At 33.6% G+C, this 27,557-nt stretch overlaps 3 protein-coding genes across 6 annotated transcripts; all 3 read left to right on the top strand.

Annotated features, from left to right (window-relative positions):
* The first annotated feature begins 1,572 nt into the window (after positions 1-1,572).
* Positions 1,573-8,448, top strand: LOC130815249 (uncharacterized). Its single transcript, XM_057681649.1, has 9 exons — positions 1,573-1,766; positions 2,181-2,402; positions 2,540-2,628; positions 2,707-2,845; positions 4,266-4,340; positions 6,366-6,487; positions 6,563-6,638; positions 6,954-7,013; positions 7,817-8,448. Exons 2-9 carry the CDS (start codon positions 2,280-2,282, stop codon positions 7,943-7,945), a joined length of 813 nt encoding a protein of 270 aa, XP_057537632.1. The 5' UTR covers positions 1,573-1,766; positions 2,181-2,279; the 3' UTR covers positions 7,946-8,448.
* A 4,659-nt stretch (positions 8,449-13,107) lies between these two features.
* LOC130816137 (nucleolar GTP-binding protein 1-like) lies at positions 13,108-17,707 on the top strand. 2 transcript variants are annotated; one of them, XM_057682779.1, is made up of 3 exons: positions 13,108-13,167; positions 14,092-16,151; positions 17,203-17,707. In XM_057682779.1, the coding sequence occupies exon 2, from the start codon at positions 14,114-14,116 to the stop codon at positions 16,139-16,141; it is 2,028 nt and encodes a 675-aa protein (XP_057538762.1). In that variant the 5' UTR covers positions 13,108-13,167; positions 14,092-14,113; the 3' UTR covers positions 16,142-16,151; positions 17,203-17,707. The 2 variants fall into 2 exon arrangements, with proteins under 2 accessions (XP_057538762.1, XP_057538763.1); XM_057682780.1 differs by lacking the exon at positions 17,203-17,707 and having other exon boundaries at positions 14,092-16,389.
* A 1,870-nt stretch (positions 17,708-19,577) lies between these two features.
* LOC130816135 (uncharacterized) lies at positions 19,578-27,433 on the top strand. Of its 3 annotated transcripts, none has more exons than XM_057682774.1 (7): positions 19,578-19,935; positions 21,056-21,203; positions 23,048-23,239; positions 23,975-24,103; positions 24,441-24,610; positions 25,610-25,740; positions 26,937-27,433. In XM_057682774.1, exons 1-7 carry the CDS (start codon positions 19,740-19,742, stop codon positions 27,066-27,068), a joined length of 1,098 nt encoding a protein of 365 aa, XP_057538757.1. In that variant the 5' UTR covers positions 19,578-19,739; the 3' UTR covers positions 27,069-27,433. The 3 variants fall into 3 exon arrangements, with proteins under 3 accessions (XP_057538757.1, XP_057538758.1, XP_057538760.1); XM_057682775.1 differs by having other exon boundaries at positions 25,999-27,433; XM_057682777.1 differs by having other exon boundaries at positions 25,978-27,433.
* Positions 27,434-27,557: the final 124 nt, after the last annotated feature.

Here is a 27,557-nt window from a genome sequence, read left to right as displayed (position 1 = left end):
TTAAGAAAATTGTTAAAGCAGTTGAAAAATTATCTTTAAACCAAAATGAAAAATATGCTCCAGCTACCTTTATTGATTGACTACCCTTTTTTAATTGATTTTTAGCTTATTGGCCTACTTTTTCTCTAATAAACATTCAACAGTCAATACTCAAATTTACCAAACATCTACACAAAGTCAGCTAATTTAAAAGCCAACAAAAACAGCTAACAAATTCAACTAGTCAAACGAGCCAACTAGCAAAGTCAATCCTCAACGTCCAATTGCTAAACACTTTTTTTTTAAAGGAAATTGTCATTGTACTTACTTTTACATAAGTTTCAATAGACTTAAAAAAATTGCAAATATTGTTTTTATTGTCTTGAAAAGGCATACAATAAGATACGAAGAGAAGTACTTTTGTGGGCGATGACAAAGAAATGTATTTCCAAGAAATACATTAATATAGTGCAAAAAATGTATCGAGAAGTAAAGAAATATATTTCAGATAGTTTGGGCACGTGCAAAGACGAGTATTGATGAACCTATAAGAAAGATAGAACCTTGGAATCAGCGAGACTTTAAAAATGTGAGAAAGGCCGAATATAACTTAAAGGATATGAGTGGAAAAGAATATGAAGGATCTATACTTACAAATTGAGATGATTGAAAATCAAAATGAACGGATAAGAAAAATTCACATGGACAACCATTAAAACCGATATATTTATTCATAAAGCTAACCTCAAACTTTTGGGATTAAAGCCAATGACATTATTCTAAATTTTAAGCAAACATTAATTTCAATTTAATTTATTAATAGATTAAGGAGGATGATATATACGGTCTTTATGGTTGTATATAAAAAAATCTAGTGATTTTTATAATATAATTTAATATTATATTTGATTTGAAATATAAGATACTTTATTTTATTTTATTACTTTAATTTTAGGAATTTAAAATAATTTCATAAAATATTAATTATTCTCAATTTTCATGTTAGATTCTCTTGGAAAACTAAATAAAATAATAACAAAGAGAATTTGTTGAATTTTATATACACCATTGGGTTGTAAATATTATTACCCACTAAGTTTCTTTCATTTTTCTCTTATAAATTGACAGCTTGCTTAAGTATATGCCATGTAGGAGGAATTTAATCAATAGAAATTTTTGAATTATTAAAGTTTTTTTTAAATTGCAACTTGTTATTACGTACATCATCTTTAATAGATACTACAATTATGATTGTCAAAGTTTTTCTTAAATTACCACTTATCAATACATACATCATTTTAGCAAATAGTATGATATAATATAGTTTAATCATGATTATTTTGATTATTTATATATAAACTTATAGAAATCTTAAAATTATAAAAGACCAATATTATGAAAGTATGCGATTAAATGATTCTAATAAGATATCGCTTAACTATTTTTTTCCTTAAACGTTAGCCGTAATAATACATAAAATAAGCTTAAACGATAAAAAGTGTGATAAAAAGTGTGAAAAACCGTTATGTGGCGAGTATTTCGAGTAACTAAATAGATTGGATGATAATTTTTGTAGGGTAGCCTTGTAGCCGAGTCACCTTAGTTGTTTTCTTGCTGTGGCAACTGACCTCTACAGTTATTTTTTCTTCAATAAAAATCAAGGTCCGATTCTAGATGCTTCATGCAAGGCAAAGTCCACGGAGCTCCGGCACACCGCACACCAGCTACCGGAACATAGCTAACCGGGTGTTCTACTTTTCTTTTTGACTTGCTCATCCTTTTTTCTGGTAAATTGTTTCTCCCTCAGTCATCTTTAGATCTGATTTTTTATGCCTAATTTATTGTTTTGGCCGTTTTTTGGTTTGCAATCTCAATATTTAGGGTTTTTGATTAAGCTTCGATCAGTTTGTTTTGTAATGTTTCATATCAAATTGGGGGTAAATGCTATCTTTATCTTATGGTGCGCCAGTGACTTATTGACTTAGATTAGGAATGGTGGACAGTAGGAATAAGTGGGTTATCTGCTTATATTAATGTTGATGTTATTTTAATGATCTTCTTACGTGGATTTTAACTGTATGCTAACATATGGTATTCAGTTGCTATTTGGAATTGGACTTGATTGTTGGGTTTAGTTAATTAACTATCATTGTTTGTTGAAACTTTGGTGGATGCTTATATCTTGTAAATTGAATATACAGATTGTTGGTATCGGCGAATTTTGGATCACCTTGGTGATTTGGACTATTGGTGACTTGTGAATTGCTTCGGTATTGGTGGGAAGTCTTGAATACATTATAATGTTAAAATCCTCCTTCCCTTACATTACTGGCTCCACCACTTATCTGGTTGAGAATAATTTGTTATCTAATGGTGTTCTTCCTTATGCTTCAATAATCGCAGGCATATTGGTTTGCAAAGTGGTATGTCATGAGATTAAGTCCTTTCATTTTCAATTGTTTTGTTTGCATGCTTTCCTCTTTATTCAGATTATTCATACTATATTTTGTGGTGATGCTTGGTTTTCTCGTGGGTTTTGTTGTCTCTTTTTTGCTTTTAGGTCTATGATCTTACCCAGTTGTTTAGTGCTCTATACTTCAAGAGTTATGGTGGCCTTAATAGAGTACAAAAGATTGAGTGGAGCAATCGGTTGGTCTTTATTAAACGCTCTGCTTTCCGAAATAATTTTTTTGCGCATATTTTGTAATTATCTCATAAAATTTGCAGTGGCATCTCGACAGTCCATGCTCTTTTCATTGCAGCTATGTCTTTATATTTCGTATTCTGGTCGGACTTGTATGCTGATTATCAAACAAATGGGTCTGTCACATTTCGTAGCTCAACACTTTCAACCTTTACCCTTGGAGTAAGTGCTTTCTTTGGTCTCTGTATTTACACATATCAATTACTAGTTTTCCGGTGACAAAAGAGTTCCTTTGGTATTTATGAATGTAATGCTATTTTGTTGATTCTCTTTTTGTCCTCGCATTGCAATTATATTGTGATTTGTGAAAGATTATGTACCCCTCTACGGAGCTCTATGTGAATAGTCAAAAAGTTGTGTGTGTTTAGCATTGTGTTGATCGTAAAGAATAATAAATTTGATCGTGGAGATTTTAAATGAATAATTTTTTAGTCCTAATTTTTTCATACTTTTGTTAAGCTTTTGAGACTAGGTTTTAGGGATAAGAGACCAAAGAAAAGAATTAGATTTAGGGTAAGATGATTATATTGGAATGTTGGACCATTCTCAGTGAAGTATCTAGAGTTGGATGAGATCATGACATAACGTAAGATTAGTATTCTTTGTATGTAAGAGGCAAAATGGGTTGGTGAAATGTCAATGGTCTTCCAAGGAAAGGAGAAATTATGCAAATTATGGTATTTAAGGACATGATAGAAAGAGATGCAGAGTTGGTATATGATGAATGAGTGTTTGAGGTGTGCAAAATAAATGGTAGAATTTTGAGGACACATGTGTATGGAAGAAAAATATTGAATGTCATTAATGGACATTTCCCTCAGAAGGAAGTGCTCAAAAGACAATTTTAGGAGAAATTAGATGGTGTGAATTGTGATACAAGGTATCTCAATATTAGAAAAATTGTGCATTGAGGTAGCCGAGATGCTTATGTTAAGATGGATGAGTGGACATACACTAAATGATATATTTCAAAATAAAGACATAAGAAAGGGTTTTGGAGTTGTATGTATAAAAAATAAAATGAGAAAATCGTCTATGTTAGATTGGTCAAGTGCAACGAAGACACTGCTTAGATGAGTAAAAAGTGGAAACTATAAGGAGTTTTGAAAAGGAAGTTGTAGAACTGAGCCATATATGACCTAAGGAGTGAATAAAATGAGATTTGTGGGTTTATATGACTTATGACATTAGATTGGTCATATGAGTGAATGAAGGAGAAGAAAATATGAAGATTATCTTTGAAATTGATCTTGTTCGTTGCAGATTAGTATGACATAGTATTATTAGTACTAGATAGGGCCAAATGATATTTTTTAGCAGCGACTTTACATGCTAATTTGTTTTTCATAACATAAGGAACATCTAAAAATTGTAACATAAAGGTGCATATGATTATTTTTCCTTGCTGTTAAATTTCTTTTGTTGCTTCTAAAGTGGAATGAGATTCATAACTTCTAATGCACTTCTAATTGATTTGTTTTGACTTCACTAGTCAATCTCATATTGTTGGGATTAAGACTTTGGCATTGTTTAATCATTAATGTTGTTGTGGTAACTTGGAATCTGGATATTAAATTGACAGGTATCTGTTGGCTACTTTATTGCAGACCTGGCAATGATCATGTGGCTTTATCCTTCTTTGGGTGGAATAGAGTATGTGAGTCCTCATTACCTGCTTATAATTCTGTCTTCACCTTCTGCCTTTTTTTGCGTGTTTTCTCTTTTGTCAATATAAGAAATTGACTATGATGAGCAAAGGCTGCTATCCTCTTTTATTCACGAGAAAACACAAGATTAGTTTTGAGCCTTTCAGCTTGGCTTGTGAAGGCCCTTTTGACTGAACTAGATAAAATTTTAACTAGTGCTTAAGCCTCAAATGCCTTAGACTTTATCACGTCAGAGGAACTGACTTTCAGGCATGTGCCATCTCTTTGTGTAGTGCATCTATCTTTGTATCTGAGAGTATCTTTTTTTCTATACGGGCAGGGCTGTTGATATTCTTTTTAAGGCTGCCTTGAATGTTAATAAAACTAGGTTAATGAACTTGGGTGCTCAAATTTGTAGCCTACTCCTGTGTATATTTTAGGAGCTTTCATTCTGCAATTACAAAATAAATAAACAATATAAATCAAAAGATAATGCTAAAAGATATTTTTGTCAAGAATTGTGGTGTTTTTGAAACTTTAACGTGCCAAGGAGTCATTGCTTCGTAGGTTACCTCTGCATGCTCAGAGGAATCTCACTCGTCAAAGCAACAAATTGTTGTTTAGATGCTGTACTCTCTCGTTGTTGAACCGACGGCTCATTGCTGGATGAGAGTTGTTGCCTCTGGAAATTATAGATTGGGGGGTCATCATCCAAATGAGTCGTTGCTTGGATCCAATGACTCATTGCCGGAGAACTATGTAACTGGTCGTTACCTTAATAGGAGGGGCTCATTTCCCAGCTCGTTGCTTCACTAAATGAGAGCCTCAAGTCAACTCCCAACTCTACACAATGCCCCGTGAATCCAATAATCCCCAACTCCTTTAAAAAACAAAGCTCAAATTCTCTTTTAAATTAGTCTATGCTCCAAGTGTACCAAAGTCATCAAATCATCCAAACTACAACTTGAGCATAAAACTATATCAAATTAAGCTTAAAACACCTCTACACTACTAAAGTAAGGTAGTAAAGACACTATGAAGTGCTAGTAAATAGAACTTATTAGTTAGCAGGCCTGTGCAACGGGCTGGATACTGGCTGGGTTGGGCTCTAATAGAAACGGGTCGGGCTGGGCCTTTCAAAATTGAAAACGGGCTTTAAATGGGTCAGGTCCATAGGTCTCAGCCCAACCCTATCCTTCCCGTTTATCTTATTATCTTAATTTTCTAAAATTAATCATTCACTGTTTAAATGAACCTGATACCAGACACTGCAACATATACCCCAACTAGTAAAATATCAGACACTACATATCAAACACTAAATATCAGACAATGCAACTTGTAAACTCTAAATATCATGACAGTAGCTTGAGGATTAGTTCCAGGGGATTCATTGAAAGTAGACCCATCAACAACACGAAGTCCATCAACTCCAAGAATTCAATAATCGGGTTCCACAACCTTACCAACATTACAACCACCATGGAAATGCCACATAATAATCACAGTATCCTTATAAAACTGTTGTAGGGATTGAACATCATTAGTGTGTTTAGGAATAAGATTAACATTAGCCTGCATACTTATATTCCTGCACAAGTCTGGGAAGGAAATGAGTTTGAATCAGAGCCCATTTACAACCTTTTTAAAACCCTTATCCAACCCTTATCTTTTAATTTTTATAAGTTAAATTTTAAGTCCAACCCTTTTTCAACCCTCCCTCATATACAACCCTTAAAATAAAGGGCTGGATCGGGGCCCCAATGAGGATCCAGCCCGTTGCACAGGCCTATTAGTCACATCAAGTATTAACAGCTTAACATAACTAGAAACGTGTGAAGGCATTTTTAGGCATTTGTATCACTTAAAAGTTTCAAAAGTATAGGTTTCAATTATAAAAGGAGATTTTTAGAAGATCGAAGGCTGTAGATTATATATAAATACATGGGAACCACACACAACCCTCCAATTTTCAAAAAACTGATGTGATCATATTACATGCCATTCTTCCCTCACACGTTGGCCACCTTGTCCAGGTCATACATCATTCTCTCTCTGGCATTGCTGTTGCGTATGCTATGTTCTCTGGTGAAGGACAACTTTATACTTTCATGGTCCTCATTTCTGAAGTGACAACACCTGAGATTAATATGCGTTGGTGAGTCTTTTACTGGCCTTTTGTTTATGCCTTGTGTTGTGGCTGCTGCTGACTTTTCTTGCTTTCTCTATGAAGGTTTCTTGATACAGTTGGATTGAAGAAATCTCATGCATATCTTATTAATGGAATTATGATTTTTTTTGCTTGGTTGGTGAGTACACGCCTTGCTGACTTCTGAGGTTTATTATCCTTTTTATTTTTTCTTAAAAGAATTACAAGGAAAAAGTGTTTCTTGGAACTCAGGCTTTATGCATTTGTCTTCAAGTGAATAGATTGATAACAGCATTGGCTTTATGCATTTGTCTTCAAGTGAAATGACTAAAAAGTCTTGCTAACCTCAGGAAAAGTACTACATATAATTTAAAATCTTAGATGGGTTAATATTATCGATGTTGATTTTCATTCTATCCTCCTTTATTATATGAACTTTGCATTCTGCAACTTGACATTAGTTTGATGTGTGCAGGTTGCAAGAATTCTGCTCTTTGTTTACATGTTCTACCATGTTTACTTGCACTATGATCAGGTAGCTGCTTTTGATCTTTACTTCCAACTTCTCTACAACGTCCCTGAACACAACGTGCACTCCTTCTCCATTCCAATTTCTATTCTAAGGCCCAATTCTTCTTTTCAAATCTGTTGTATTCCTTTGGCCTTCAATCTTTTAGAAGCAAATATTCTAGTAATCCATTTCTTTTGCGAGCCCACATTTTCAATTTTTCCTTGACGATTTCAACCATCATCTCGACCCGATTTACATTCTTCCCACCTTAAGGACGAGGTGGATTTTTTTGGGGGCCCGTATGTCATGAAGGGCTTGATAGGGGTAATATAGTAAGTAATATCTAGTAATTAGTTAGTTGGGGGGAATAATATGTAGGGAGAAATAATATAAATAAAAGGGGACTGCCGAAATGGGAAGAACATTTATTGTGTGATAAATTTAAGATGAGTTATGACTCTTTTGGAGAGAACCAGCCTCTCAAAAGCTTGACTATCTTTTATAATCATTTTTAGGTTACATTTGATTTCTCGTTATACAAATACATTTTACATTCCATTAACATGGCGAACTCAGTCCATAACATAGTAGTATACTAGTTACTACTCTCTGTCCCATTGTGATTGCTACAAGTACAAGTATGGTGTTTTTTAAGAAGCGCGGTAAAAAAAGAATTGTAGCAATTTTCATTGAACGATCTTAGAAAGTAATAATATTTATCGATTTTTATGAAGACATGATAGATCCTGCTTCGAAATAATTTCTTCCTAAATCTTGATGGCTCGATCTGATTTCTAATTTATACCTCCGTAATTTTTGAATCGCAGGTTATGCAAATGCACGTATTTGGTTTCTTTTTGGTGTTCGTCGTGCCATCGGTGCTTGCTGCGATGAACTTGATGTGGTTCGGGAAGATTCTAAAAGGACTAAAAAAGACTTTGGCTAAGAGGCAATGACATACTAATTAGTATAATTAGTATGGATATGGAATGTCATTTTTTCATCAGATTTTTTGTTCATTGGTGTAAAAATGTGGGTTTGAAAATCTGGGGATGGGAACATCAAGTAACTTCACTTACAATAGGATTATTATTACTTGTAAATAGCTGAAATTGGCATCACATGTATTAATATTTAAGTACTGATTACTTAACACTCTTGCTTGATCAATACTCCCTCCTGTCTTGATGAATCTGTTCTATTTTTTCGTTTTTAATCCATTCCAATAAATTTGGCCCATTTCGTCCTTTTTTACCCTTTATGTTCTCTCTTATTTCTAAGTAAATATAATGAGTGGAAAAATTAAGAGAAGTGGATAAATTTGTATTTTATAAGAAGTTGGAAAAATGTATGGATAAATTGAAAAGGTTGTTAAATTAGGCTGGACTTATTGTGAATGCCAGCATATTAACGGGGGGAAACAAGTGCACACACTTCATAAGCCAAGGAGATAAATACCATCCAAAACCATATGGCAATGGGAAGAAGGTCTCTAATAGCTTATAAAGTGTGCACACCAATTTTAATTTATCGATGTGGGATAACTCATCCCAACACCCCCCTCACATGCGAACCCCCGTCAAGTTCGCATGTGGGAGTAATCAATTAGGGTAGGAACGCCATTCTTTTCGAACCTACCATTTTTAATTTGTTGATCGAACCATTGGCTCTGATACCATGTTAAATTAGGCTGGACTTATTGTGGATGCCAGCATATTAACGAGAGGACACAAGTGCACACACTTCATAAGCCAAGGAGATATATACCATCCCAAAACCATATGGCAATGGGAAGAAGGTCTCTAATAGCTTATAAAGCGTGCACACCACTTGTGTCCCCTCGTTAATATGCTGACATCCACAATAAGTCCAGCCTAATTTAACATGGTATCAGAGCCGATGGTTCGATCAACAATTTAAAAATGGTAGGTTCGAAAAGAATGGCGTTCCTACCCTAATTGATTACTCCCACATGCGAACTTGACGGCGGTTCGCATGTGAGGGGGGTGTTGGGATGAGTTATCCCACATCGATAAATTGAAAATGGTGTGCACGCTTTATAAGCTATTAGAGACCTTCTTCCCATTGCCATATGGTTTTGGGATGGTATATATCTCCTTGGCTTATGAAGTGTGTGCACTTGTGTCCCCTCGTTAATATGCTGGCATCCACAATAAGTCCAGCCTAATTTAACAAAGGTAAGTTGAATAATTCAACGCTAAATTGAATTAAATAATTCAACTAAATTAATTAAAATTTGATTTTTGTATTTAAAATACTTATTTTAATTGTTTAATGTATAATATGTAGTTTAAAACATTAAAAATACACACTTTAATTGTTTAAAGTATAATTTTTTTGCAAAAACTTGCGATATGAGACCATCCATATAGGCCGATCCAAAATCCAAAAATAAAAAAAAATAAAATGGCTCAAATTTCATAAATTAAAGAATAAAAAATCAATTTTGATTTTAAATGTATTAATTTTGACCTTGAAGGTATCAATTTAACCTTAAATAAACCTTAAATAGATCAATTAAAATTAAAAAAAGTCACTTTTAACTTAAAAGTTATCAATTTTGAGATTGCACTAATCAATTTCTAATTACTATTTTATAACATTAAATGAATCAATTATTTTAAAGTCTATAAATTTGACGCTAAATTGATCAATTCAGACCTTAAGAGATCAATTTATATAAAATGATCAATTATCACCTTTAATTTCAATTTTCATCTAAAAATAATCTTTGACATTAAAGTGCTCAATTTTTACCAACAAAATTATTGAGTTGACTTTTGACTCAGATTAGTAATAGCCTGCTGTTATTGAATCAGGTGATTATTAAATTGAGTCAAAGTTAGTGTAACAACCCGATTTACCGTTGACTGAGTAAACAGAGTCATCACTAGGTTCGTTTTCCAAGAAACTTATATCACACTTCCAAAACTTGAGCAAAGAGGTCACCAGCTCTTTAACGTAACTCACTCAGTAAATTCTCAAACCAAACATCTAACTAAAACACAAGATGATCATACAATTCTCTACAAATTTGATATAACCAACACAACCAAATAAAATTTACATTTATCCAAAATCCTAATGCAAAACTACAAATTCCTACGTGCTCAGCTCAATATACATCCTTGGAATGCTATTTAACACTGCTAACCCATCGTTTCCGACCGGTTCCGATCTGTGATCAAACTAAAAGATGGAAACAACAGGGGGTCAGATTAAACTGAATGAGAAGTAACAATCCAAAACAACAAAACACATTAATTCAAATCATAGGTTTAAAAGCAACATCAGTTCCCTAGATCTATTTGCGCACAGGGAGTCTAGTTTGAGAGGTGCCCCTTAGCTCTAAGGCTATGTCGCTCTCGGGTGAAGCTAGTCAATATCTCAATGACAATTCGCTTCAAAACAGGGAGCGGGGAACAATGTTCCTCAACTCCGTCAATGACCAGCTTGCAAGCCCGATCCATTGACCATATCATAATATTAGCATAAACATTCACAACAACATTTGTCTCAACAATTTCCAATTCAAAAGAGCTTTAGTAAAAAGTTTATTTTCAAGAATGTAGTATGATCAGACCCTTTAAGGGACTGCTACTACTCACCAAAAAGAACACTTCAAGAAGCTAAGTCTGGTACTCCGCGATCATTAGAAGGCTCCTCGATAATGTCGCCTCCTGAAGCATAACAAATATAGCATCACCACAAAGCATACGATACCACAACTAGGTTCATATAGCTCATTGCATCTCATCCTAAGAATGCATCTTAGTTCCATCTTCTATTCTAATATTTCTCATTTTAGAGATTGTGCAAATCCTAACTCCAACCCTCAATATCATCAAAATAAATAATCTTGCTTTAGTCTAGCTTATATTCTTGTAAAGATTATACGTCTCCACAATTCCCTTTATATTTCAATTCAAACACTTCCATGTTCATCTAAACTCAAAACCAAGAAACTAAACAAGATTAACAAACTATCCAAAAGAAAGATTCAGCTAGTCTATCCATTCAACTAACAATTTCCACACAAGCCCTAAATACCTTCAATAACAACCAATCAATCAACATTTAACCATTACCATAATTTGAAAAGGTTAATATTACATCCAAGAACACTGAACTAACCACAACTAAATCATTCGAATACTCTACTACTAAAATCATAGCCCACACTTAAATTCTCATCATCACACAACTCACTAATAACACATTTTCAATGAATTTTCAATTTAATAACTCATCTAACTAACTCATATACATTCCAAGATTCAACAACATTTAGGGTTTAACACATGAATGAAAGATTATACAAGGGAAAGAAGTGTAATCACAATGTTATAGAACTTGCCGGAGGATTTCAAAATAACAAAAGAATAGAGATTATTACCCTACCCTAAAGGAATAGGAGCCTTTGAGAAATGGAGTGGTTTTCGGATTGATGTTTGCCCCGAAAGTAACAACTATTGAGTGTTGATTGTATATTTGTAGAAACTGCTTGTTTCCCCACGAAAAATCAGTAATTCAATCTAATTGATGTGTCTTGAATCTTCAAGAATGAAAAAGAATTGGTTATAATGATATTGAAACGCATAGAGTGAGGAAGAAGATAAATTTGATCTATATTCGAAAAATAGACAAGGATTAAAGATGAAGGTTGTTTCCTTACCAAATTTCAGAGAATACAATGCTAGCATCGAGAAGAGGAATGTCGATTAGGATTGTAGAACCACTGTGAGAAGTGTTGTTCGTGGCTTCGGTGAGAACCACAGAGAGGAAGAAAAGGGAAAGACGATTTTGAATCGAGAGGAAGAGGATGAAGGTTCTGCTTGCGAAAATCAAGGCGAGAATTGAGGATGAATCTTGCTTGTGGCATTCAAAGTCTCAAAGGAATGAACAAGGATGAAGGTTGGCTGGTTTCACGGTTTAACGAAGTGAGAGAGGGAGAAAGGGTTTGGGTATTTTAATCAAAATAAAAGAAAAGGAAAAGAGGGAAGAAATTAAATTGAGAATGTTTAATGTCATGTGTATCTAAGATTATTCTCGCACTGATAATTTTTTTAAACTTACTCGTCTTAAAATATTAATTTCCCAAATGTTACAATTAGTTTAACAATCGTTCCATGTAACATAGGTGAATAGTTTTTATTTTTTAAGAAATTTACAATATAGTTGGAAAAAAAGGGAGAAATAGGTTAAAATCGAACCCAAAATCTATAAAACAATAAATTGCTCCAACTTGGCTAAAACTTAATTCTTGTAGGCAATTTGTTAGGAGTTTCGGACAGAGAAACGCTTGCTTTTAGTTAAAAAAATATAACATCGTTATTTAAAGATTTTACCCCAAGGAATGTTCACAAAAAAAGCGAGGACTATAAACATTAAAAATTGTATAAAGAATGTTAGTGGAAACCATATGAGGTCACAACTAATAAAATAATATTTTTATAAAGATTAGGTAATATAAAAATGTTAAAATTATGTTAGTTGAAGATAGAGTGGTATTAAAACATTATTAAATATTAAAATGAGGAGGAACCTTATTAATTTTATGCAAAAATTATAATATAAATATTAAAAATTCTTTATAAGAACACAAAATAAAATAAATAGATAAAAACAAATTTTTAATAACGAAATGGAGTACTTCTTAAATCTTAATCTTAATTTTTTTCCAAAAAGTATCTAATAAAAAAGTTTTGTCAAAAAATACCTAATAAAATTTTTTCTTTTCCAAAGAGTACCAAGTAACGTTTTTCTTCAGTTGACTGTTAAATATAACGATTGACTGGTCAAAATCGAAAATTTTTCTTCCTCATCTTTAATTTCTTTTCCAATTTAACTTCAATTTTGAGTAAAAAGTAGGAAGAAGACAGTGAGGAAATTAAATTGAAAAAGAAATTGAAGACGAGGAAAAAGAATTTTAGATTTTGGCCAATCAACTATTATAGTTGACGGTCAATTTGAAGGAAAATGTTAATTAGTACTAATTGAAAAAGAAAAAATTTTATTAGGTATTTTTTAACAAAACTTTTTTTACTTGTTTACAATTTTTTTTTATTTATTTTATAAGTTCTTTTTAAACCTGTGGTTTCTTTCCAGTTAGGGTTCATCATTTTAGCGCCGTCTCTATACTCTCCTCCCTCCTCAGGTTTTTTGTCAATCCTCGCTATAATGCTATTCATTTTTTGTATTTATAATTATTATTCAATCTTATCATCAATTTTATTACTCTTTTTTTTTATATTGTTAATGTTGACACGCTGATTTCATTCTACATTGTTTTTATGTTTTGGAATAACTTAAAATTTGATGTTTTTGGAGTTTAATTTTTTTAGAAGTTCGTGAAATTGTAGCTATGATGCTAATGACGATGAAAAATATTTGTCTTTTTGGTTGAAATTCAATTATGCTATGTATGGGAATAGAGATCCCATTGGGAAAAGTAGAAATGGTTCAAATTTAGTGTTTGGTAAATCAAGCAAAATTCAAATTTCGATGCGAGCCTATGCCTATTTGTTTTAAAAGTGGTTAAAATTGAGAATTTGAGGATGAGCTCCCAAGCATTCTCAAATTCTTTACTAGTATATGATTTCATTAAACTTTAGCATTTGAAATAAAATATTTGTTCCTAAGCACAATCTTAGAGTTTTTTAGATAGTTGAAAATTGATATTTATTGTGTGATGATTTAATTTTCTAATCGTTAAAATTGTATTAGAATGGTATAACTTGATTGTAACTGGTAGCTAATTTGAAACTCCCAAATCAAGTTAATGTTCAAGCTAACAGTATGTGGCATAAGATTGATATAAATCGATTGCTAAAAAATTACATGATTTTGGTGTGTTATTTTGTTTAAAGCTCTTGAAATTTTGCTGTAATGGTCAAAATGGTTTAGTGGGTTATTTAGAGCTTCCATGGTTGGTGGCCCTGTTCTATAGTTCTCAAGCTCCTGCCAATAGCCAACATGAAAAACCGTTTCTTTTAATTCTTTGAAATGCTATAGTTATGTTTATTTTCTGTAAATAGAGATTTATTCGAAATGTAACATTGTTTAATATCTTTCTCTTCAGGGTTGATCTTTAACTTGTAAAGATGGTGCAGTATAACCTAAAGAAAATCACTGTTGTTCCCAATGGGAAAGAAATGATAGACATTGTTCTATCACGAACGCAACGACAAACCCCAACAGTTGTCCATAAAGGTTATGCGATATCTCGGCTTCGTCAGTTTTACATGAGAAAGGTGAAATACACTCAGCAGAATTTTCACGAAAAGCTGTCTGCTATCATCGACGAATTTCCTAGGCTGGATGATATTCATCCCTTTTATGGTGATCTTCTTCATGTCCTGTACAACAAGGATCACTACAAGCTTGCCCTTGGCCAAATTAATACAGCAAGAAATTTGATTTCGAAGATTTCTAAGGATTATGTTAAGTTGTTGAAGTATGGTGATTCACTTTACAGATGCAAGTGTCTTAAGGTTGCTGCTCTGGGTCGAATGTGTACTGTAGTAAAGAGAATCGGCCCTAGTTTGTCTTATCTTGAGCAGGTTAGGCAACACATGGCTAGGTTGCCTTCTATTGACCCAAATACAAGAACAATATTGATCTGTGGGTATCCCAATGTTGGGAAGAGCTCATTCATGAACAAGGTCACTAGGGCTGATGTAGATGTACAGCCATATGCGTTTACAACAAAGTCTCTTTTTGTTGGTCATACGGATTACAAGTATTTGAGATATCAAGTGATAGATACACCTGGAATTCTGGATCGGCCTTTTGAAGATCGGAATATCATTGAGATGTGTAGTATTACTGCTCTAGCACATTTGCGTGCTGCAGTTCTCTTCTTCTTGGATATTTCCGGATCATGTGGGTATACAATTGCCCAACAAGCTGCTCTTTTTCATAGTATAAAATCACTTTTCATGAATAAGCCATTGATCATAGTGTGCAACAAGACAGATTTGCAGCCATTTGATAGTATTCCTGAGGAAGACAAGAAGTTGATTATGGAAATGAAAGCTGAGGCTCTGAAAACAGTGGTAGGCCAGGGAGGGGAGGCAACTAGTGATGAGGGAGTACTATTAACAATGAGTACTTTGACAGAGGAAGGCATTATTGCGGTGAAGAATTCAGCCTGTGATAGGTTGTTGGATCAGAGGGTGGAATTGAAGATGAAGTCTAAGAAGATAAATGATTGCTTAAATCGCTTTCATGTAGCAATGCCAAAACCCCGGGACCAGAAGGAAAGGCCTGCTTGCATTCCTCCAGGAGTTTTGGAAAGCAAGGCTAAGGAAGCACTTGAGAAGGCGGAGAAAGAAAAGAAGAAAACTGAAAGGGATCTTGAGGAAGAGAATGGTGGAGCTGGTGTATACTCGGCTAGTTTGAAGAAGCATTACATCTTAGCAAATGATGAATGGAAGGAGGATATCATGCCAGAAATTCTTGATGGGCACAATGTTTATGACTTCGTTGACCCTGATATCTTGCATAGGCTTGAAGAGTTGGAGAGAGAAGAAGGGCTTCGTCTTGCCGATGAAGCTGAGGAAAATTTTGAGATGGATGGTGACGAATTGACACCCGAAGAGAAAGAAGCATTGGCAGAAATCAGGAAAAAGAAAAGCTTGCTCATTCATGAACACAGGTTGAAGAAGAGCACCGCAGGGAATAATCCCATTGTTCCTAGGAAGTTTGACAAGGATAAGAAGTTTACAACTGAGAGAATGGGGAGACAATTATCCAAATTGGGTCTAGATCCTTCTGCCGCTATAGAGAGGGCTCGGAGCAAGTCAAGGGGTCGGAAGAGGCTTAGATCATCTGATATGGATGGGGACGAGGATGCCATGGATATGGATAATGAGCCATCCAACAAGAAACAACGTGCTCTGTCTCGATCAAGGTCTAGGTCAAAATCACGGCCACCAACTGAAGTTGTCCCTGGAGAAGGACTAAAGGACTCTGTCCAAAAAGGCAAGGCTATTAAGCTTGCCAAGAAATCTTCTAACAGGAGGAATAAGAGTGCACGTCGGGGAGAAGCAGATAGAGTCATCCCTAATCTCAAACCCAAACACTTGTTTTCCGGAAAGCGTTCCAATGGCAAAACAGATAGGCGTTGAGCATTTTCAGGTGCCTGCTGATGTTATTTTTATGTTTTTTTATTTGGAATTTTTTTTTGTGTTTTATTGATGTCATTTGCCCTAAACATGTACTACAATTATATACCTTTTGCTGCTTAGTGTTGCTTCAATTACCTATCAACTCTCAATTATTGTGTTGGCTTTTGTTACTCTCATTGTGAAGACTGGTTTACTGAGTATTTATATATCAGAGGAAGAATGATAGCATTCTTCTCTTTTCACGTTCACATTTTCAGGCTTTTATCACTATCAGTTGATCATTTTTTATGATTTTTTTAATGCCTGAAGCGATTAGTGTTGGCTTTTTATTTTTACCTTGTTATTTTTATTTATTAATATGTATTTATATTTATTTTTATGTTGACTGCTGAGGATTTCTATGAGGATTCTTCTGTGTATCTTTCTCGGACTGAGGTACTATTTGGCTGCATTCTCCTTTATGAGTATGAGTTGCCGCCTTCCTTTCCTCCCCAAACTCTGATCATAGTTCCTATGAGTGGGCCTTGTGGCTAATGGTGGTGATGATGATGATTTATTTATCGGTGTATGAAATCCAGTTATGAATAAATTCAAAATTAATAGAAACAAATGGGGTAGGGCTAGTCATACGGACTGCTGACCCGACCTGATCCTTGTAAGCTCTTCAAAAACCCAACCCAGACTGACCCCTAAGAAGTTGCTTCGCCCCGCTCCTTTGAACACCTCTAGTTGTGGGCCTTGTGGCTAATGGTCAACCCCTCTTCATCTCTATCTTCTACTCCTGTTTTTTCTCTTGCTTGGCAGGTGATCAAGAATATGGATCTTTCCGGGTAAGTGGTAAGATTGTTTATCAGAAGGGGGGAGGTGATTTTTGGATGGTAGTGATAGGATGATGGCGGTGGGCGGTCGACAGATTTCGTGATAAAATAAGGCTGTTAGGTTTTAAAGGTCACTTTATGACGAACTTTCAGTAGGCTGGAATGCAAAATCTAATAGCAGAACATAACTTATAAGTCAAACTTATGAAAATGCTGAATTTCTCTGTTATTCATGAATTTCAGGTTATGCAATTGCACGCATTCGGTTTCATTTGGTGCTTGTTGTGCCATCTGTGCTTGCTGCGATGAACTTGATGTGGTTCGGAACAATTCTAAAAAGATTTTTGCTAAGCGACAATGACAGATTCTGGTATGGAACGACTATTTTTCATCAGATTGTTTCTCGTTCGTGTAAAATGGTGGTTTGAAGATATAGGGACCGGAACTAAAAGTTAACATTGAGAAATTAGACTTACAATTAGAATAGGGCTTGCAACTAGCTGAATGTTGGAATCACAGGTTCATGTACGTGCAGGAAAACAATAGACTTAACTGTTGAAATTACACCCTTGCTTAATGAAGAGGAAGTAAATAACAGTAATTTGTAATATTCATAAATAACCCTTATCTAGAAGAAGTTTATAGGGTGAGACTTTTAATATTTTAATTTATATATATATATATATATATATATATATATATATATATTTTACTTTATTTTTTTCTTAAATGGTTATTTTAATCACAGTGATTGATTATAAATTTTTACTTAATGAAATAAATGTGTAAATTGTCTTTGGTTGATGTACGATGTGACAGACTTTTCTTGATATTTCTATATACTTGTACTTGTAGGCAGTGTTTATTGTCTTGCTCAATTGTACTCGATGTGTCTGAGTATTGGCAAGCCTATGCTAAGGTTAAGGAGTTCCTTAACAATTAGCTTATATTTTTTTTTTACTTTTGATTTTTGTGTTTTTAGATGATTAATCATTTGAAAAATTATAAAAAAACTATCTAATCTATAGCATCTTTTGTAAAAAAATACTTAATTTATTTGTTTTTGCAAAAAACTACTTTAAATGATATAAACGTTTGCAAAAGACTACCACTTGAAGGTTTTCGTATGTTGACCGTTAAAATTTTATTTTCATCAGCGCGTGGAGTGACGTGAGTTACTTAAGTCAGCATTTGTTCCTCTTTTAAGATACGATTTCTTTCTAATTTTTTGCCGTTTTCCTTCAATTTCTAAGAACCCTAGTTCTTTCTCCAAACTGAATTATGTTTTCTCCTTCCACATAAAAATCAAAGCTCGATAGATGTGGGTGTGGAGTTCCTTTTGCAAAGAGAATTTTGTGGACCAAGGAATTACGTTAATTGTTCTTCCTCGTGACTTTTGAACTCTAAAACTTCAAGTAATTTCTTCAAGTTTTTGAATTAGCTTGATTAGTTTCAAAATGATGAACATAAACCTCGAATCAATCATGGGGGACCAAAAACTAAATATCTTACAAACAACTATACCCAAAGATATGAATTTTTTAGAATTTACTTAAAATAAAATGTAAAAACACATGAAATATTAAAGAGAGATCGAAAAGGATTTTAGAACAAATTGCCTTAATTGAAGTATCTCTTGCCAAAGATGATTGTTTTTGATAGAGAAACAAAGATTTTAGAACAAATTCTTATTTAGAGAAAGATAATTATAGAGAAATTAAATTCATGAAAGAGAAAAGTAAGAGGGAGTGATGAGAGGGATAAGAAGGAGCTTAAAATGGAGATGTGGAGAAAGAGAAGGAGAAGAAACCGAAAAAAGAGAAAATAAGAGAAAAGAACATGTCATGTGCCTCTCACTTGCAAAGTCAATGCCCCACTTAACGGTCAACTAATGGTTTCTGTCAAGTGGTAGTCTTTTAAAAAAAATATCATATAAGGTAGTGTTTTGCAAAAAAATAAATTAAATAGTTTTTTGCAAAAGGTGCTATACATTAGATAGCAATATGTAATTTTTCTCATTTAAAAAGTGTCTGGTAAAGACATTTAAGCTACATGTAAAGCAAGTTTTTTGGTTGGTTAGTCATCTAGAAAAAATATTTAATTAGTGACTTTAAGCACCTGAAAAACTATTTTTAATGCAAAATAAAAAAGTTATTTATAGTAGCATTTTTTTTTATTGACTTTGGCATTTCACTCACTTTGTTTTACTTATCCTCGTGGCTTTTTGTGGTTTATTTTATTTTTAATGCCTTTTTAAGAAAATTAAAATTTAAAAATACCATATTTATCCTATCTGATAATAAAAATCTCATCTTTACCCTATTTGATAATTCAAATATCAACTTTTGATTAAATATAAAAATTCCATTTTTATATTATTTATTCATCTAAAGAACTTTCTTATAGCTTCTTGATACTTTTATTAATACATATCTTTCGTATGATAACATAAAGTTTTATATATAGCTTCAAAGATGTAACAAAAAATGATCGAATAATACATTAAGATAATAACTTAATAATTTAAAGGTGAAATTTTTTTATATTATTCTTAATTAATTAAAATGTTGAATTTTTATTATTAAATGAGGTAGATGTGAGATTTATATATATTTTATTTAATTTTTTTTTTAAAACGAACTTCTCCTCCCCCCCCCCCCCAAAAGACTTGGAAGATCCATCATCTCTTTCGTCTCTGAATCAATCACCGTCGTCAAAAAAAATTCAAGCCACTTGGGTTGTAAATAAAAGGAAGAACAAAGAAGAGAGCACAATTCAAGATGACCAAGTACCAAAATGTTGAAAATAATCATGGAGGTATTGACAATGGAGTAATCTTAGGGGTAGACGGTGGAGCCACTTCAACAGTATGTGTTTGTCTCCCATTTTTGCCTTTTTCCGATTCAAATCTCCCTGACCCATTACCAATTCTTTCCCGTGCTGTTGCTGGCTGCTCTAATTTCAATAGTATTGGAGGTATTTCTGTTCTGTGCTTTCTTCCTTTTACCCAGATGAAAAATTTGTTCAATTGATTCATTTGCTTGTTTAGTTGTCAATTTAATGTCTTCCTGAACTGGGCTTTTGCTTTAATCATAGCATTCAATTGATTCATTTGCTTGTTTAACTGTGAATTTTGTTTCTTGAACTGGGTTTTTGCTTTAATCTTAGGATTCTATTGATAATGCTAGATTAGATGTTTGTAATTGTGGTTTAGGGTTGTTTGACCCGAGTTAAAAACACTACTTATTATAATCAGTAGTGTTTGGTAGATTTTTAAAAAGTCTTTACTACATACATTACAGTTAGGCTTGTTTTTGCACTATGAGTACAATTTGAGAAAGATATTACATTTTCATTTGGAAAGTGCGAGGTCAAATTCTAGCAAGAACAAGGAAAAACCCATTAAGAAATTAAAACCAATGAAAAAGGAACCTGTATTGGTAAGAAAATTAGGTCCAACGGAACCTGTAATCGTAAGAGGTCACATTCTAACTAGAATAAGGAGAAACCCACTAAGAAATTAAACACCAATGAAAAAGGTTGTTAGGCGTGCAAGAAGCCCGACTACATGAAAGGAGATTGTAATTGAATCAAAGTTATCAAGGAGGAACAAGGGCAAGGATCAACAAGTCAAGGTCGAGCATATATCCATGTTTGATACATGTCTAAGTGCTTGTTTATTTTATGAATAATCCCGTTTTTTCAACCAAATGGAGTGTCCGAGTGTGTTACCCATGTTAGAGTATCCTACCCATGTTTCAGTGTCAAGGGCCCGACATGGATGCTTGAGGTAAATGAAGAGTCCAAGTAACTACAGAGGGATTTAGTGCAATTATCGTTCATTTTTTTAATGATCTTGATTCTTGATTTTTACTTCGTAGAATAAATATTGTTTCTGAAATTTAGTTAGGTTAATTTTTGATACAAGTATTCAACACATGTAATGTATCTGTTTTATTTGTTCTGGTGAATACTCTTGAACACGCTCAAATAAACACAGATTTAGTTCTTTGTTTATCACACTTAATATAGAGGTCTTGAGAATTTTTTCTTTGAATTTTTTTTATCTTGTTTGTTTTTGATTGTATTATTGCAGAAGATGCAGCAAGGGATACATTAGAGCATGTTATAGATGAAGCTCTTTCTCTGGCATATTTAAGTCGAGTAGCAGTTCGTGCTATTTGTTTGGCAGTATCAGGTGTTAACCATCCTAAAGATCAAGAGAAAGTTTTGAATTGGATGAGGTATGTAATTTGTACTTCATGTGGCAATCTAAAGTTCTATTTCACTTCCAAAGCTACTATTTTTTATTTTTACTGATCGAGTCCGTCGATTGTTGAAGGTCATTTGTACCTTTATAGATCATTTGAGTTTGCGAGTCATGAGATTGTCATCTCTTAATAGCGGACGATTTTGTATATCTATATCCTTAATTCTTTTGTGGACTTTATGCATTTACATCACTTAGGGTTTCAATTATATATTGAAAAGTCTTTTTCCTTTTGGAGATCACCAAATGCTAACTTTGATTTGAAAGGATCATGGTGCACTAAGGCCATGAATTCTTGAGTTTCGTTTGACTATTCCAAGTTGAACGTTAACTTTAAAGTTAAAGAGACATACATCAATGCATAGTATCTTGCTAGATTGGAAATAGGGGTGAAACTTGGGTGAAAGAATAAGGAGCAAAAGGTTTGAACTCTAAACTTGGCTATAAAATATGAGGGCAAATGTTTGAACTCTTGACTTCTTAGTTATGAAAACATTTACTTTACCACTGAGCCGACCATTATATTATCATTTTTATCATGGTCGTATGTATATGATATAATTAGGAAATATAAAGTTTAGGGGGGCCTCCCACTATTAGCTTTTGTTTTTGGATGTCCTTCAATCTTAGATTTGCTTAAACCTTAAGCACAACTGCACAAGTCTGAATAGTACGATTCAACGCTTGGAAAGATGGACTTTTCTCTTTGTTTTCCACAATTATTTGATTCTTCTCATTTTTTTGAGTACTAATTAGGAAATTAAAACATTTTTTATCCACATGTAAGAACCCCCCTCTTCAAAATAAGGAAATAGCACAAAAAATTCCATAAGAAAGCACTACAAAGATAATGTAAGAGGACCCTTTCCTAATTTATTTTTAAAATCTTGCGGAATGCAATATATATCACTTATGAATATGGAATATTATTTCGACATCACTAAATGACCATATGTAGATATCCCTAATCATTCTTAGCTCTTACATGTAGAGGTATTCAAGCAATGTTTTGGGCCTCTATGTTCAAGAACATCTTTGAAGATTACACAATGACATCTCAGATAACACTTAAAGCAAATTTGTGGCTTTTAATAATATGTCCTTCAAAATTTTCTATCTCAAACTAGCAAGTTTAGACTATTAATTTTTGTAAAGCATTGGAGCTGTTTATGTACATAGCTACAATTTTGTCTTTCTTTGGTGAGTTCTAGATCCATTCCCCTCGGTAATTCTTCTTAGTAACTTCGTCCTTTTAAGATTTACTTGTGATATTCTTTGCTGCTGTTCCTACCAGTCTGAATACTATCTTTGAGTAGTTTCATTTAAGTAAGAATCAAACGAAGAATATATAGAGTATAATCAGTTTACCAAGCACAGGGATGTACCTTTTTATAAGCAAGAATGTACCTCTTCTGTGACTTTACTTTTTGGCCTCATGAAATTAATATAAGAGACATTACGGTGCTTTTGGAAGAGAGCAAACACACTTGTTATGAAGACTTTATGCCTTTGAGTGCTTCACTGTGCTGAAAATTGTGTGTATGTTTCGATTATATTCTTGAACATTGTGATATGGAATCTGTTGTCGACAGTTTTGAAAACGGGTGGGTGATGTTTGCTACAAGGACATCTGTATTTTTGGAATGAAAAGACACATCTGGACCCCCTTAAATTTATTTGATAATTTACTTTTTAGCTTTTCTGGGTGGGTGAAGGGAGGTGGTATTGCATTTGTGAGTAGACCTGCCGTTGCTTCTTGTGAGACTCCTGTTATAACTGTAATTCTGCTTTGTAATTGTTTTGATATCTTTTATACAGGAAAATATTCAGCAGCCCTGTGAAATTTTCAGTATACAATGATGCTGCAGCTGCACTTGCTAGTGGCACAATGGGAAAACTTCATGGTTGTGTTTTAATTTCTGGAACAGGAAGCATTTCTTATGGTATTACAGAAGATGGAAAGGAAGCTCGCGCTGGTGGTGGTGGACCAGTTCTTGGTGATTGGGGAAGGTTCTGTCCTGATCTCTTTATAATAGTATCTGGCAACTCTTAGTGGAATTGGTCTATCCTCTCTGTGAACGAGAGTAGAAAATGGTATTGAGATCAGGGTTTTTGATGACATAAGCTTTTTCCTGTGTTGATCAATGTTACTATTGGTTGCACAGTATGAGATATGGAGGCATTTCAGTATACCGGAAGTGTTGAGGGACTAATAAGATCCTTATAGAACAAGTAATCACAAAATATATGATATCTAGACTTTGCTTTGAAAAAGATTCTTGAACAAGTCACCTTTCATGGAGAAATTATTACTATTGAGATACACAGTTTGTGTTGGGAGCCAAGCAATTGAAGAATTGGTTTATTGTGTTATATATGAACGCATTAGATTTTTTTTATCATTTAGGGTATAAGAGATTTGGCCTGTTGGAGCCTGGAGGGGTGGAAGTGTAGGTGATTGTAAAAGTATTTCTTCTTTGTCATCTGTTATACTCTTTACTTACCGACGTACAGTTTTCAGTCTCGTAGTGCACAATCACTAATGTTGATGGATATACACCGTTTTTATGCATTCTCTCTGTTTTTTAATTTCTGAACAAATGTTTTAAGGCAATATGTTTTGATATATATATATATATATATATATATATATATATATATATATATATATATATATATATATATATATATATATATATATATATGATTTATCGATCTATAATCATTGTATATTCTTATTTTCAGTGGCTATGGAATTGCTGCTCGAGCTCTGACGGCAGTCCTGAGGGCACAGGATGGCCGTGGTCCAAACACAATGCTTTGCAATAGTATTTTGCATACCCTTGGGCTATCTTCTCCTGATGAACTTATTGGGTATCTTTCTTCTGAAACTTTCACCTCTGAAAACCAATGGCCTTTTTAGTCATGTTTAAACGCAATCAGTCAGAGATGCCGATCATGCTTTATATTGCTTGATGTATCCTTTGTCATTCCTTTGTGATTCTAGAAAGTAATTGCTGGATTCCTGATTGGGAATCCTCACTGTCAGTAAAAATAAGTTTTTTCTTATGAAGAGAGAATTGATTGAGAAAATGGTCTCTGATAGTTGCGATGACTGAAGATGAATCAATTCTATATTGGTGTACTTCAATTTTTGGGAAGTACGCTTCACTTTACAACGAGTTCTGTGTCTTGCTCATCGGTCTTTTAGGTGGACATATGCAGATCCTTCATGGGCGCGTATTGCTGCACTTGCACCTGTGGTGATAACTTCTGCAGAAGCTGATGATGAGATCGCAAACAAAATTTTGGTGGAAGCAGTTGAAGAATTGGCTACATGTGTCAAATCTGTTGTCCAGAGACTTCATTTGTGTGGTCAAGGTATTAACTATTAAATATTCAATGTGTCATTGTATATGGAATCAAATGCTTGCATATTAGAGAATGTTTTTGCACTTATTGCAAGTTTTCGTGAGGCATGTGCCTGGTAATTGGCTTTTTGCTTAGCTTTTTGGTTGGCTTTTGGCTTTTGGCTTGTTGGTTGGTCAAACAACCAAAAAAAGTGTTTGCTAAATGGCTTTTAAGTCATCTGAAAAGCTGACTTTTAAGCCAAAATAAAAAAGCTATACCGGTTAGCTTTTCTGGTTGGCTTTTGCTTATTGACTCACTTTTTCTCTAATAAATAACCAACAACCAATATATAAATTTACCAAACATCTCCATACACTGTTGGCTTTTTAGCTAACTTAAAAGCCAATAAAAACAGCCAACATTTCCAATTGGTCAAACAAGCCAACTAAAAAAGCCAACAACAAACAACCAATTGCCAAACACCCCCATAGTGTTAAGACTCCTGAATTATAGGACTCAAAATTTTCCATACACTTGCTTTTAGGTATATGCTATTGAAATTTTGTTATCGTTTGTTTTTTGGAATAACTATTTCTATATAGTTCATACACAACATTGCCAAAGCCTTAATCCCAAAAGAATGATGTTGGCTACAATCTACATGAAGTAATGAACCAATAGATCAGTTCTTGTGGTCGTCCACATGAATTCTTCATTTATTTCAATTTCTACCATCTCAACTTCTCGGTCTAAATCCTTGATATACTTTACCACTCATGCCCTCTAGGCGTTCTTCAGTCTTGATTGCCCTCTTTTTAAGTCCCCCCAAGTTTCAATTTTTATCTTTCATTCCGGTTCATTAATACCCTGTTACGAGGGGGTAGAGGGAATAGGGAGAAGGGAGGAGGAAGCGTAATCCTTTGATCTGCCTGTGCTCGACCCCATCTTCGTGCAGACTTCTGTTGCCTGAATTGCTTATAATCTTGAAATGTAAGACAGAAGATGTTTTAATGAAATTGTTTTGTGCAGATAAAAATGGCATCTTTCCAGTTGTTTTGGTTGGTGGTATCTTAGAAGCTAATACGAAATGGGATATAGCAAGAGAAACAATTAATTGCATTAGACAAGAGTACCCGGGTGCTTATCCCATTAGACCAAAGGTTTGGATCCTTTAATAAACCAAACTTCCTTAGTATTATGTGGTACTAGTATTTATTTTTGGAAAAATTACCGTGAATAATACAACCTTTCGTTAATTTTCCTATAATAATACAAATTTTTGATTAACCATGAATAACATCAACTTAGGGTTTTTTTTCCTAGAATAATACCAACTTTAGTTTATTTTTGTGATATAACCATGAATAACCAATTTTCTTTCATATAACCTCCTATAGTTTTATTTTTAACATGTTCAGGGATATTCTAAGGAAACACCCCTCAAAGTTGGTATTATTCATGCTTCATCAAAAGTTGTATTATTGTAGGGAAATAAGCAAAAGGTTGTATTATTCCTAGTAATTTTACTTTTATTTTTTTGTGCGCTTGACAATACATTTTTTGTGTCGTACTTGCACTAAATTCGGAATTTTCCAGTTCTTTGTTTTCCCTAATTGTTTGAAATAAATGTATGATTCATTTGTCAAGCAATACATTCACTCAAGATCAAGATACCGAGTGGATTATGTTGGGCTTTCGTGAAGGCTTTAAAGATCTGTTTTGAAATTATCTCACAACGAAGATGATTTTTTGGGGGAAGTTTTGCTGATCTTTGAAACTAGGAGTTATATGAACTTAGAGGTTGTTTGTTTGGACATAAATTCTACAGGAGTTTTAAATGCCTAAAAAAAGGCGGTATGGAGTTTTTTTTGTTTATCAAAATAATTAAAAACCATAGGAATTTGGGATTTTCAGGAAGTAAATTACTACACTGGGAATTCACTACCATACCCACTCCTTGTTTGTTTACAGCTTGAGTTAAATTTCTAGGTTTATAATAACAAAGGAAATAAATTCCTCAAAATTAGAACTTCTCATGAAAATTTACTTCCTACATCAAACAAACGACCTCTTAGATTTAGAAAGAAGTCCTTTCAATTTTTTTTTGCCGTATCATCTTTAGGGAAAAATGTTACACAAATTCTTGTGTGAAACGGTCTTACCGTGAGACGTTCTCTATACATGGGCTGAATAGCCCAATCAACATAATTATTAGCATATGGGTCCCTTGTTGCGAAAACATATAGGCTACAAATTCTTGTGTTAGACGGTTTCACCGTGGAAATAGTGTTGGAAGAAGTTATAGGCTACAATATTTGCGGATCTTTATGTTTAAAGCGTGAAGTATGAATTACAGGTTGAACCTGCAGTTGGTGCAGCTTTGTTGGCGTTGAACCTCTTATCAGCAAAAGGAAATGCAAGTGAAAATGGTCCAAATGGATGTACTGCTAAGTTTGTTAATGGAGTGGAGAATCAACATGACATCTGACAACTCAGATGTATCGGTATCTTGTGATATTCTCATTTATGCAGGGGTGTTTGTTTGGGTCATCGATTCGGTTTAGGATCAGGTGTTTTGAGTCTAGTTGTTTTTGTGTATAGTGTATATGAGTTGGTATGTTCATACAATTTCCCTTTATGTTTGGGTTTGGTTCGAGTCGATTTGAGCCATTTTCTAATCGGTTTAATGCTGACCCAATTGAACACTGCTAATATTCCTCAAATATCAATTACTCTCATTGCTCATGTATAGTGGTGCTATTAGTACTCCCATACCTCAAAAATTAGAATTATGTGTACGTTGACTATAAAATGTTTCTTAAAATGTAAAGGAGAAACGAGTTTGTATTTTTATTGCTCAAAGTGTTTATAATATGAATATCCCTTCATGATTTCACATTTTACTATTGTACTTGTATTTTCTTATGAAATATTACCTCTAGGATATGTTTGGCAAATAATTTTTAGTTGAAACCGC

Source organism: Amaranthus tricolor, chromosome 6 (genome assembly GCF_026212465.1).
Source record: "Amaranthus tricolor cultivar Red isolate AtriRed21 chromosome 6, ASM2621246v1, whole genome shotgun sequence".
Classification (NCBI taxonomy): domain Eukaryota; kingdom Viridiplantae; phylum Streptophyta; class Magnoliopsida; order Caryophyllales; family Amaranthaceae; genus Amaranthus; species Amaranthus tricolor.
Note: the sequence above shows the minus strand (reverse complement) of the source record. Positions and strands in the feature narration are given on the sequence as shown.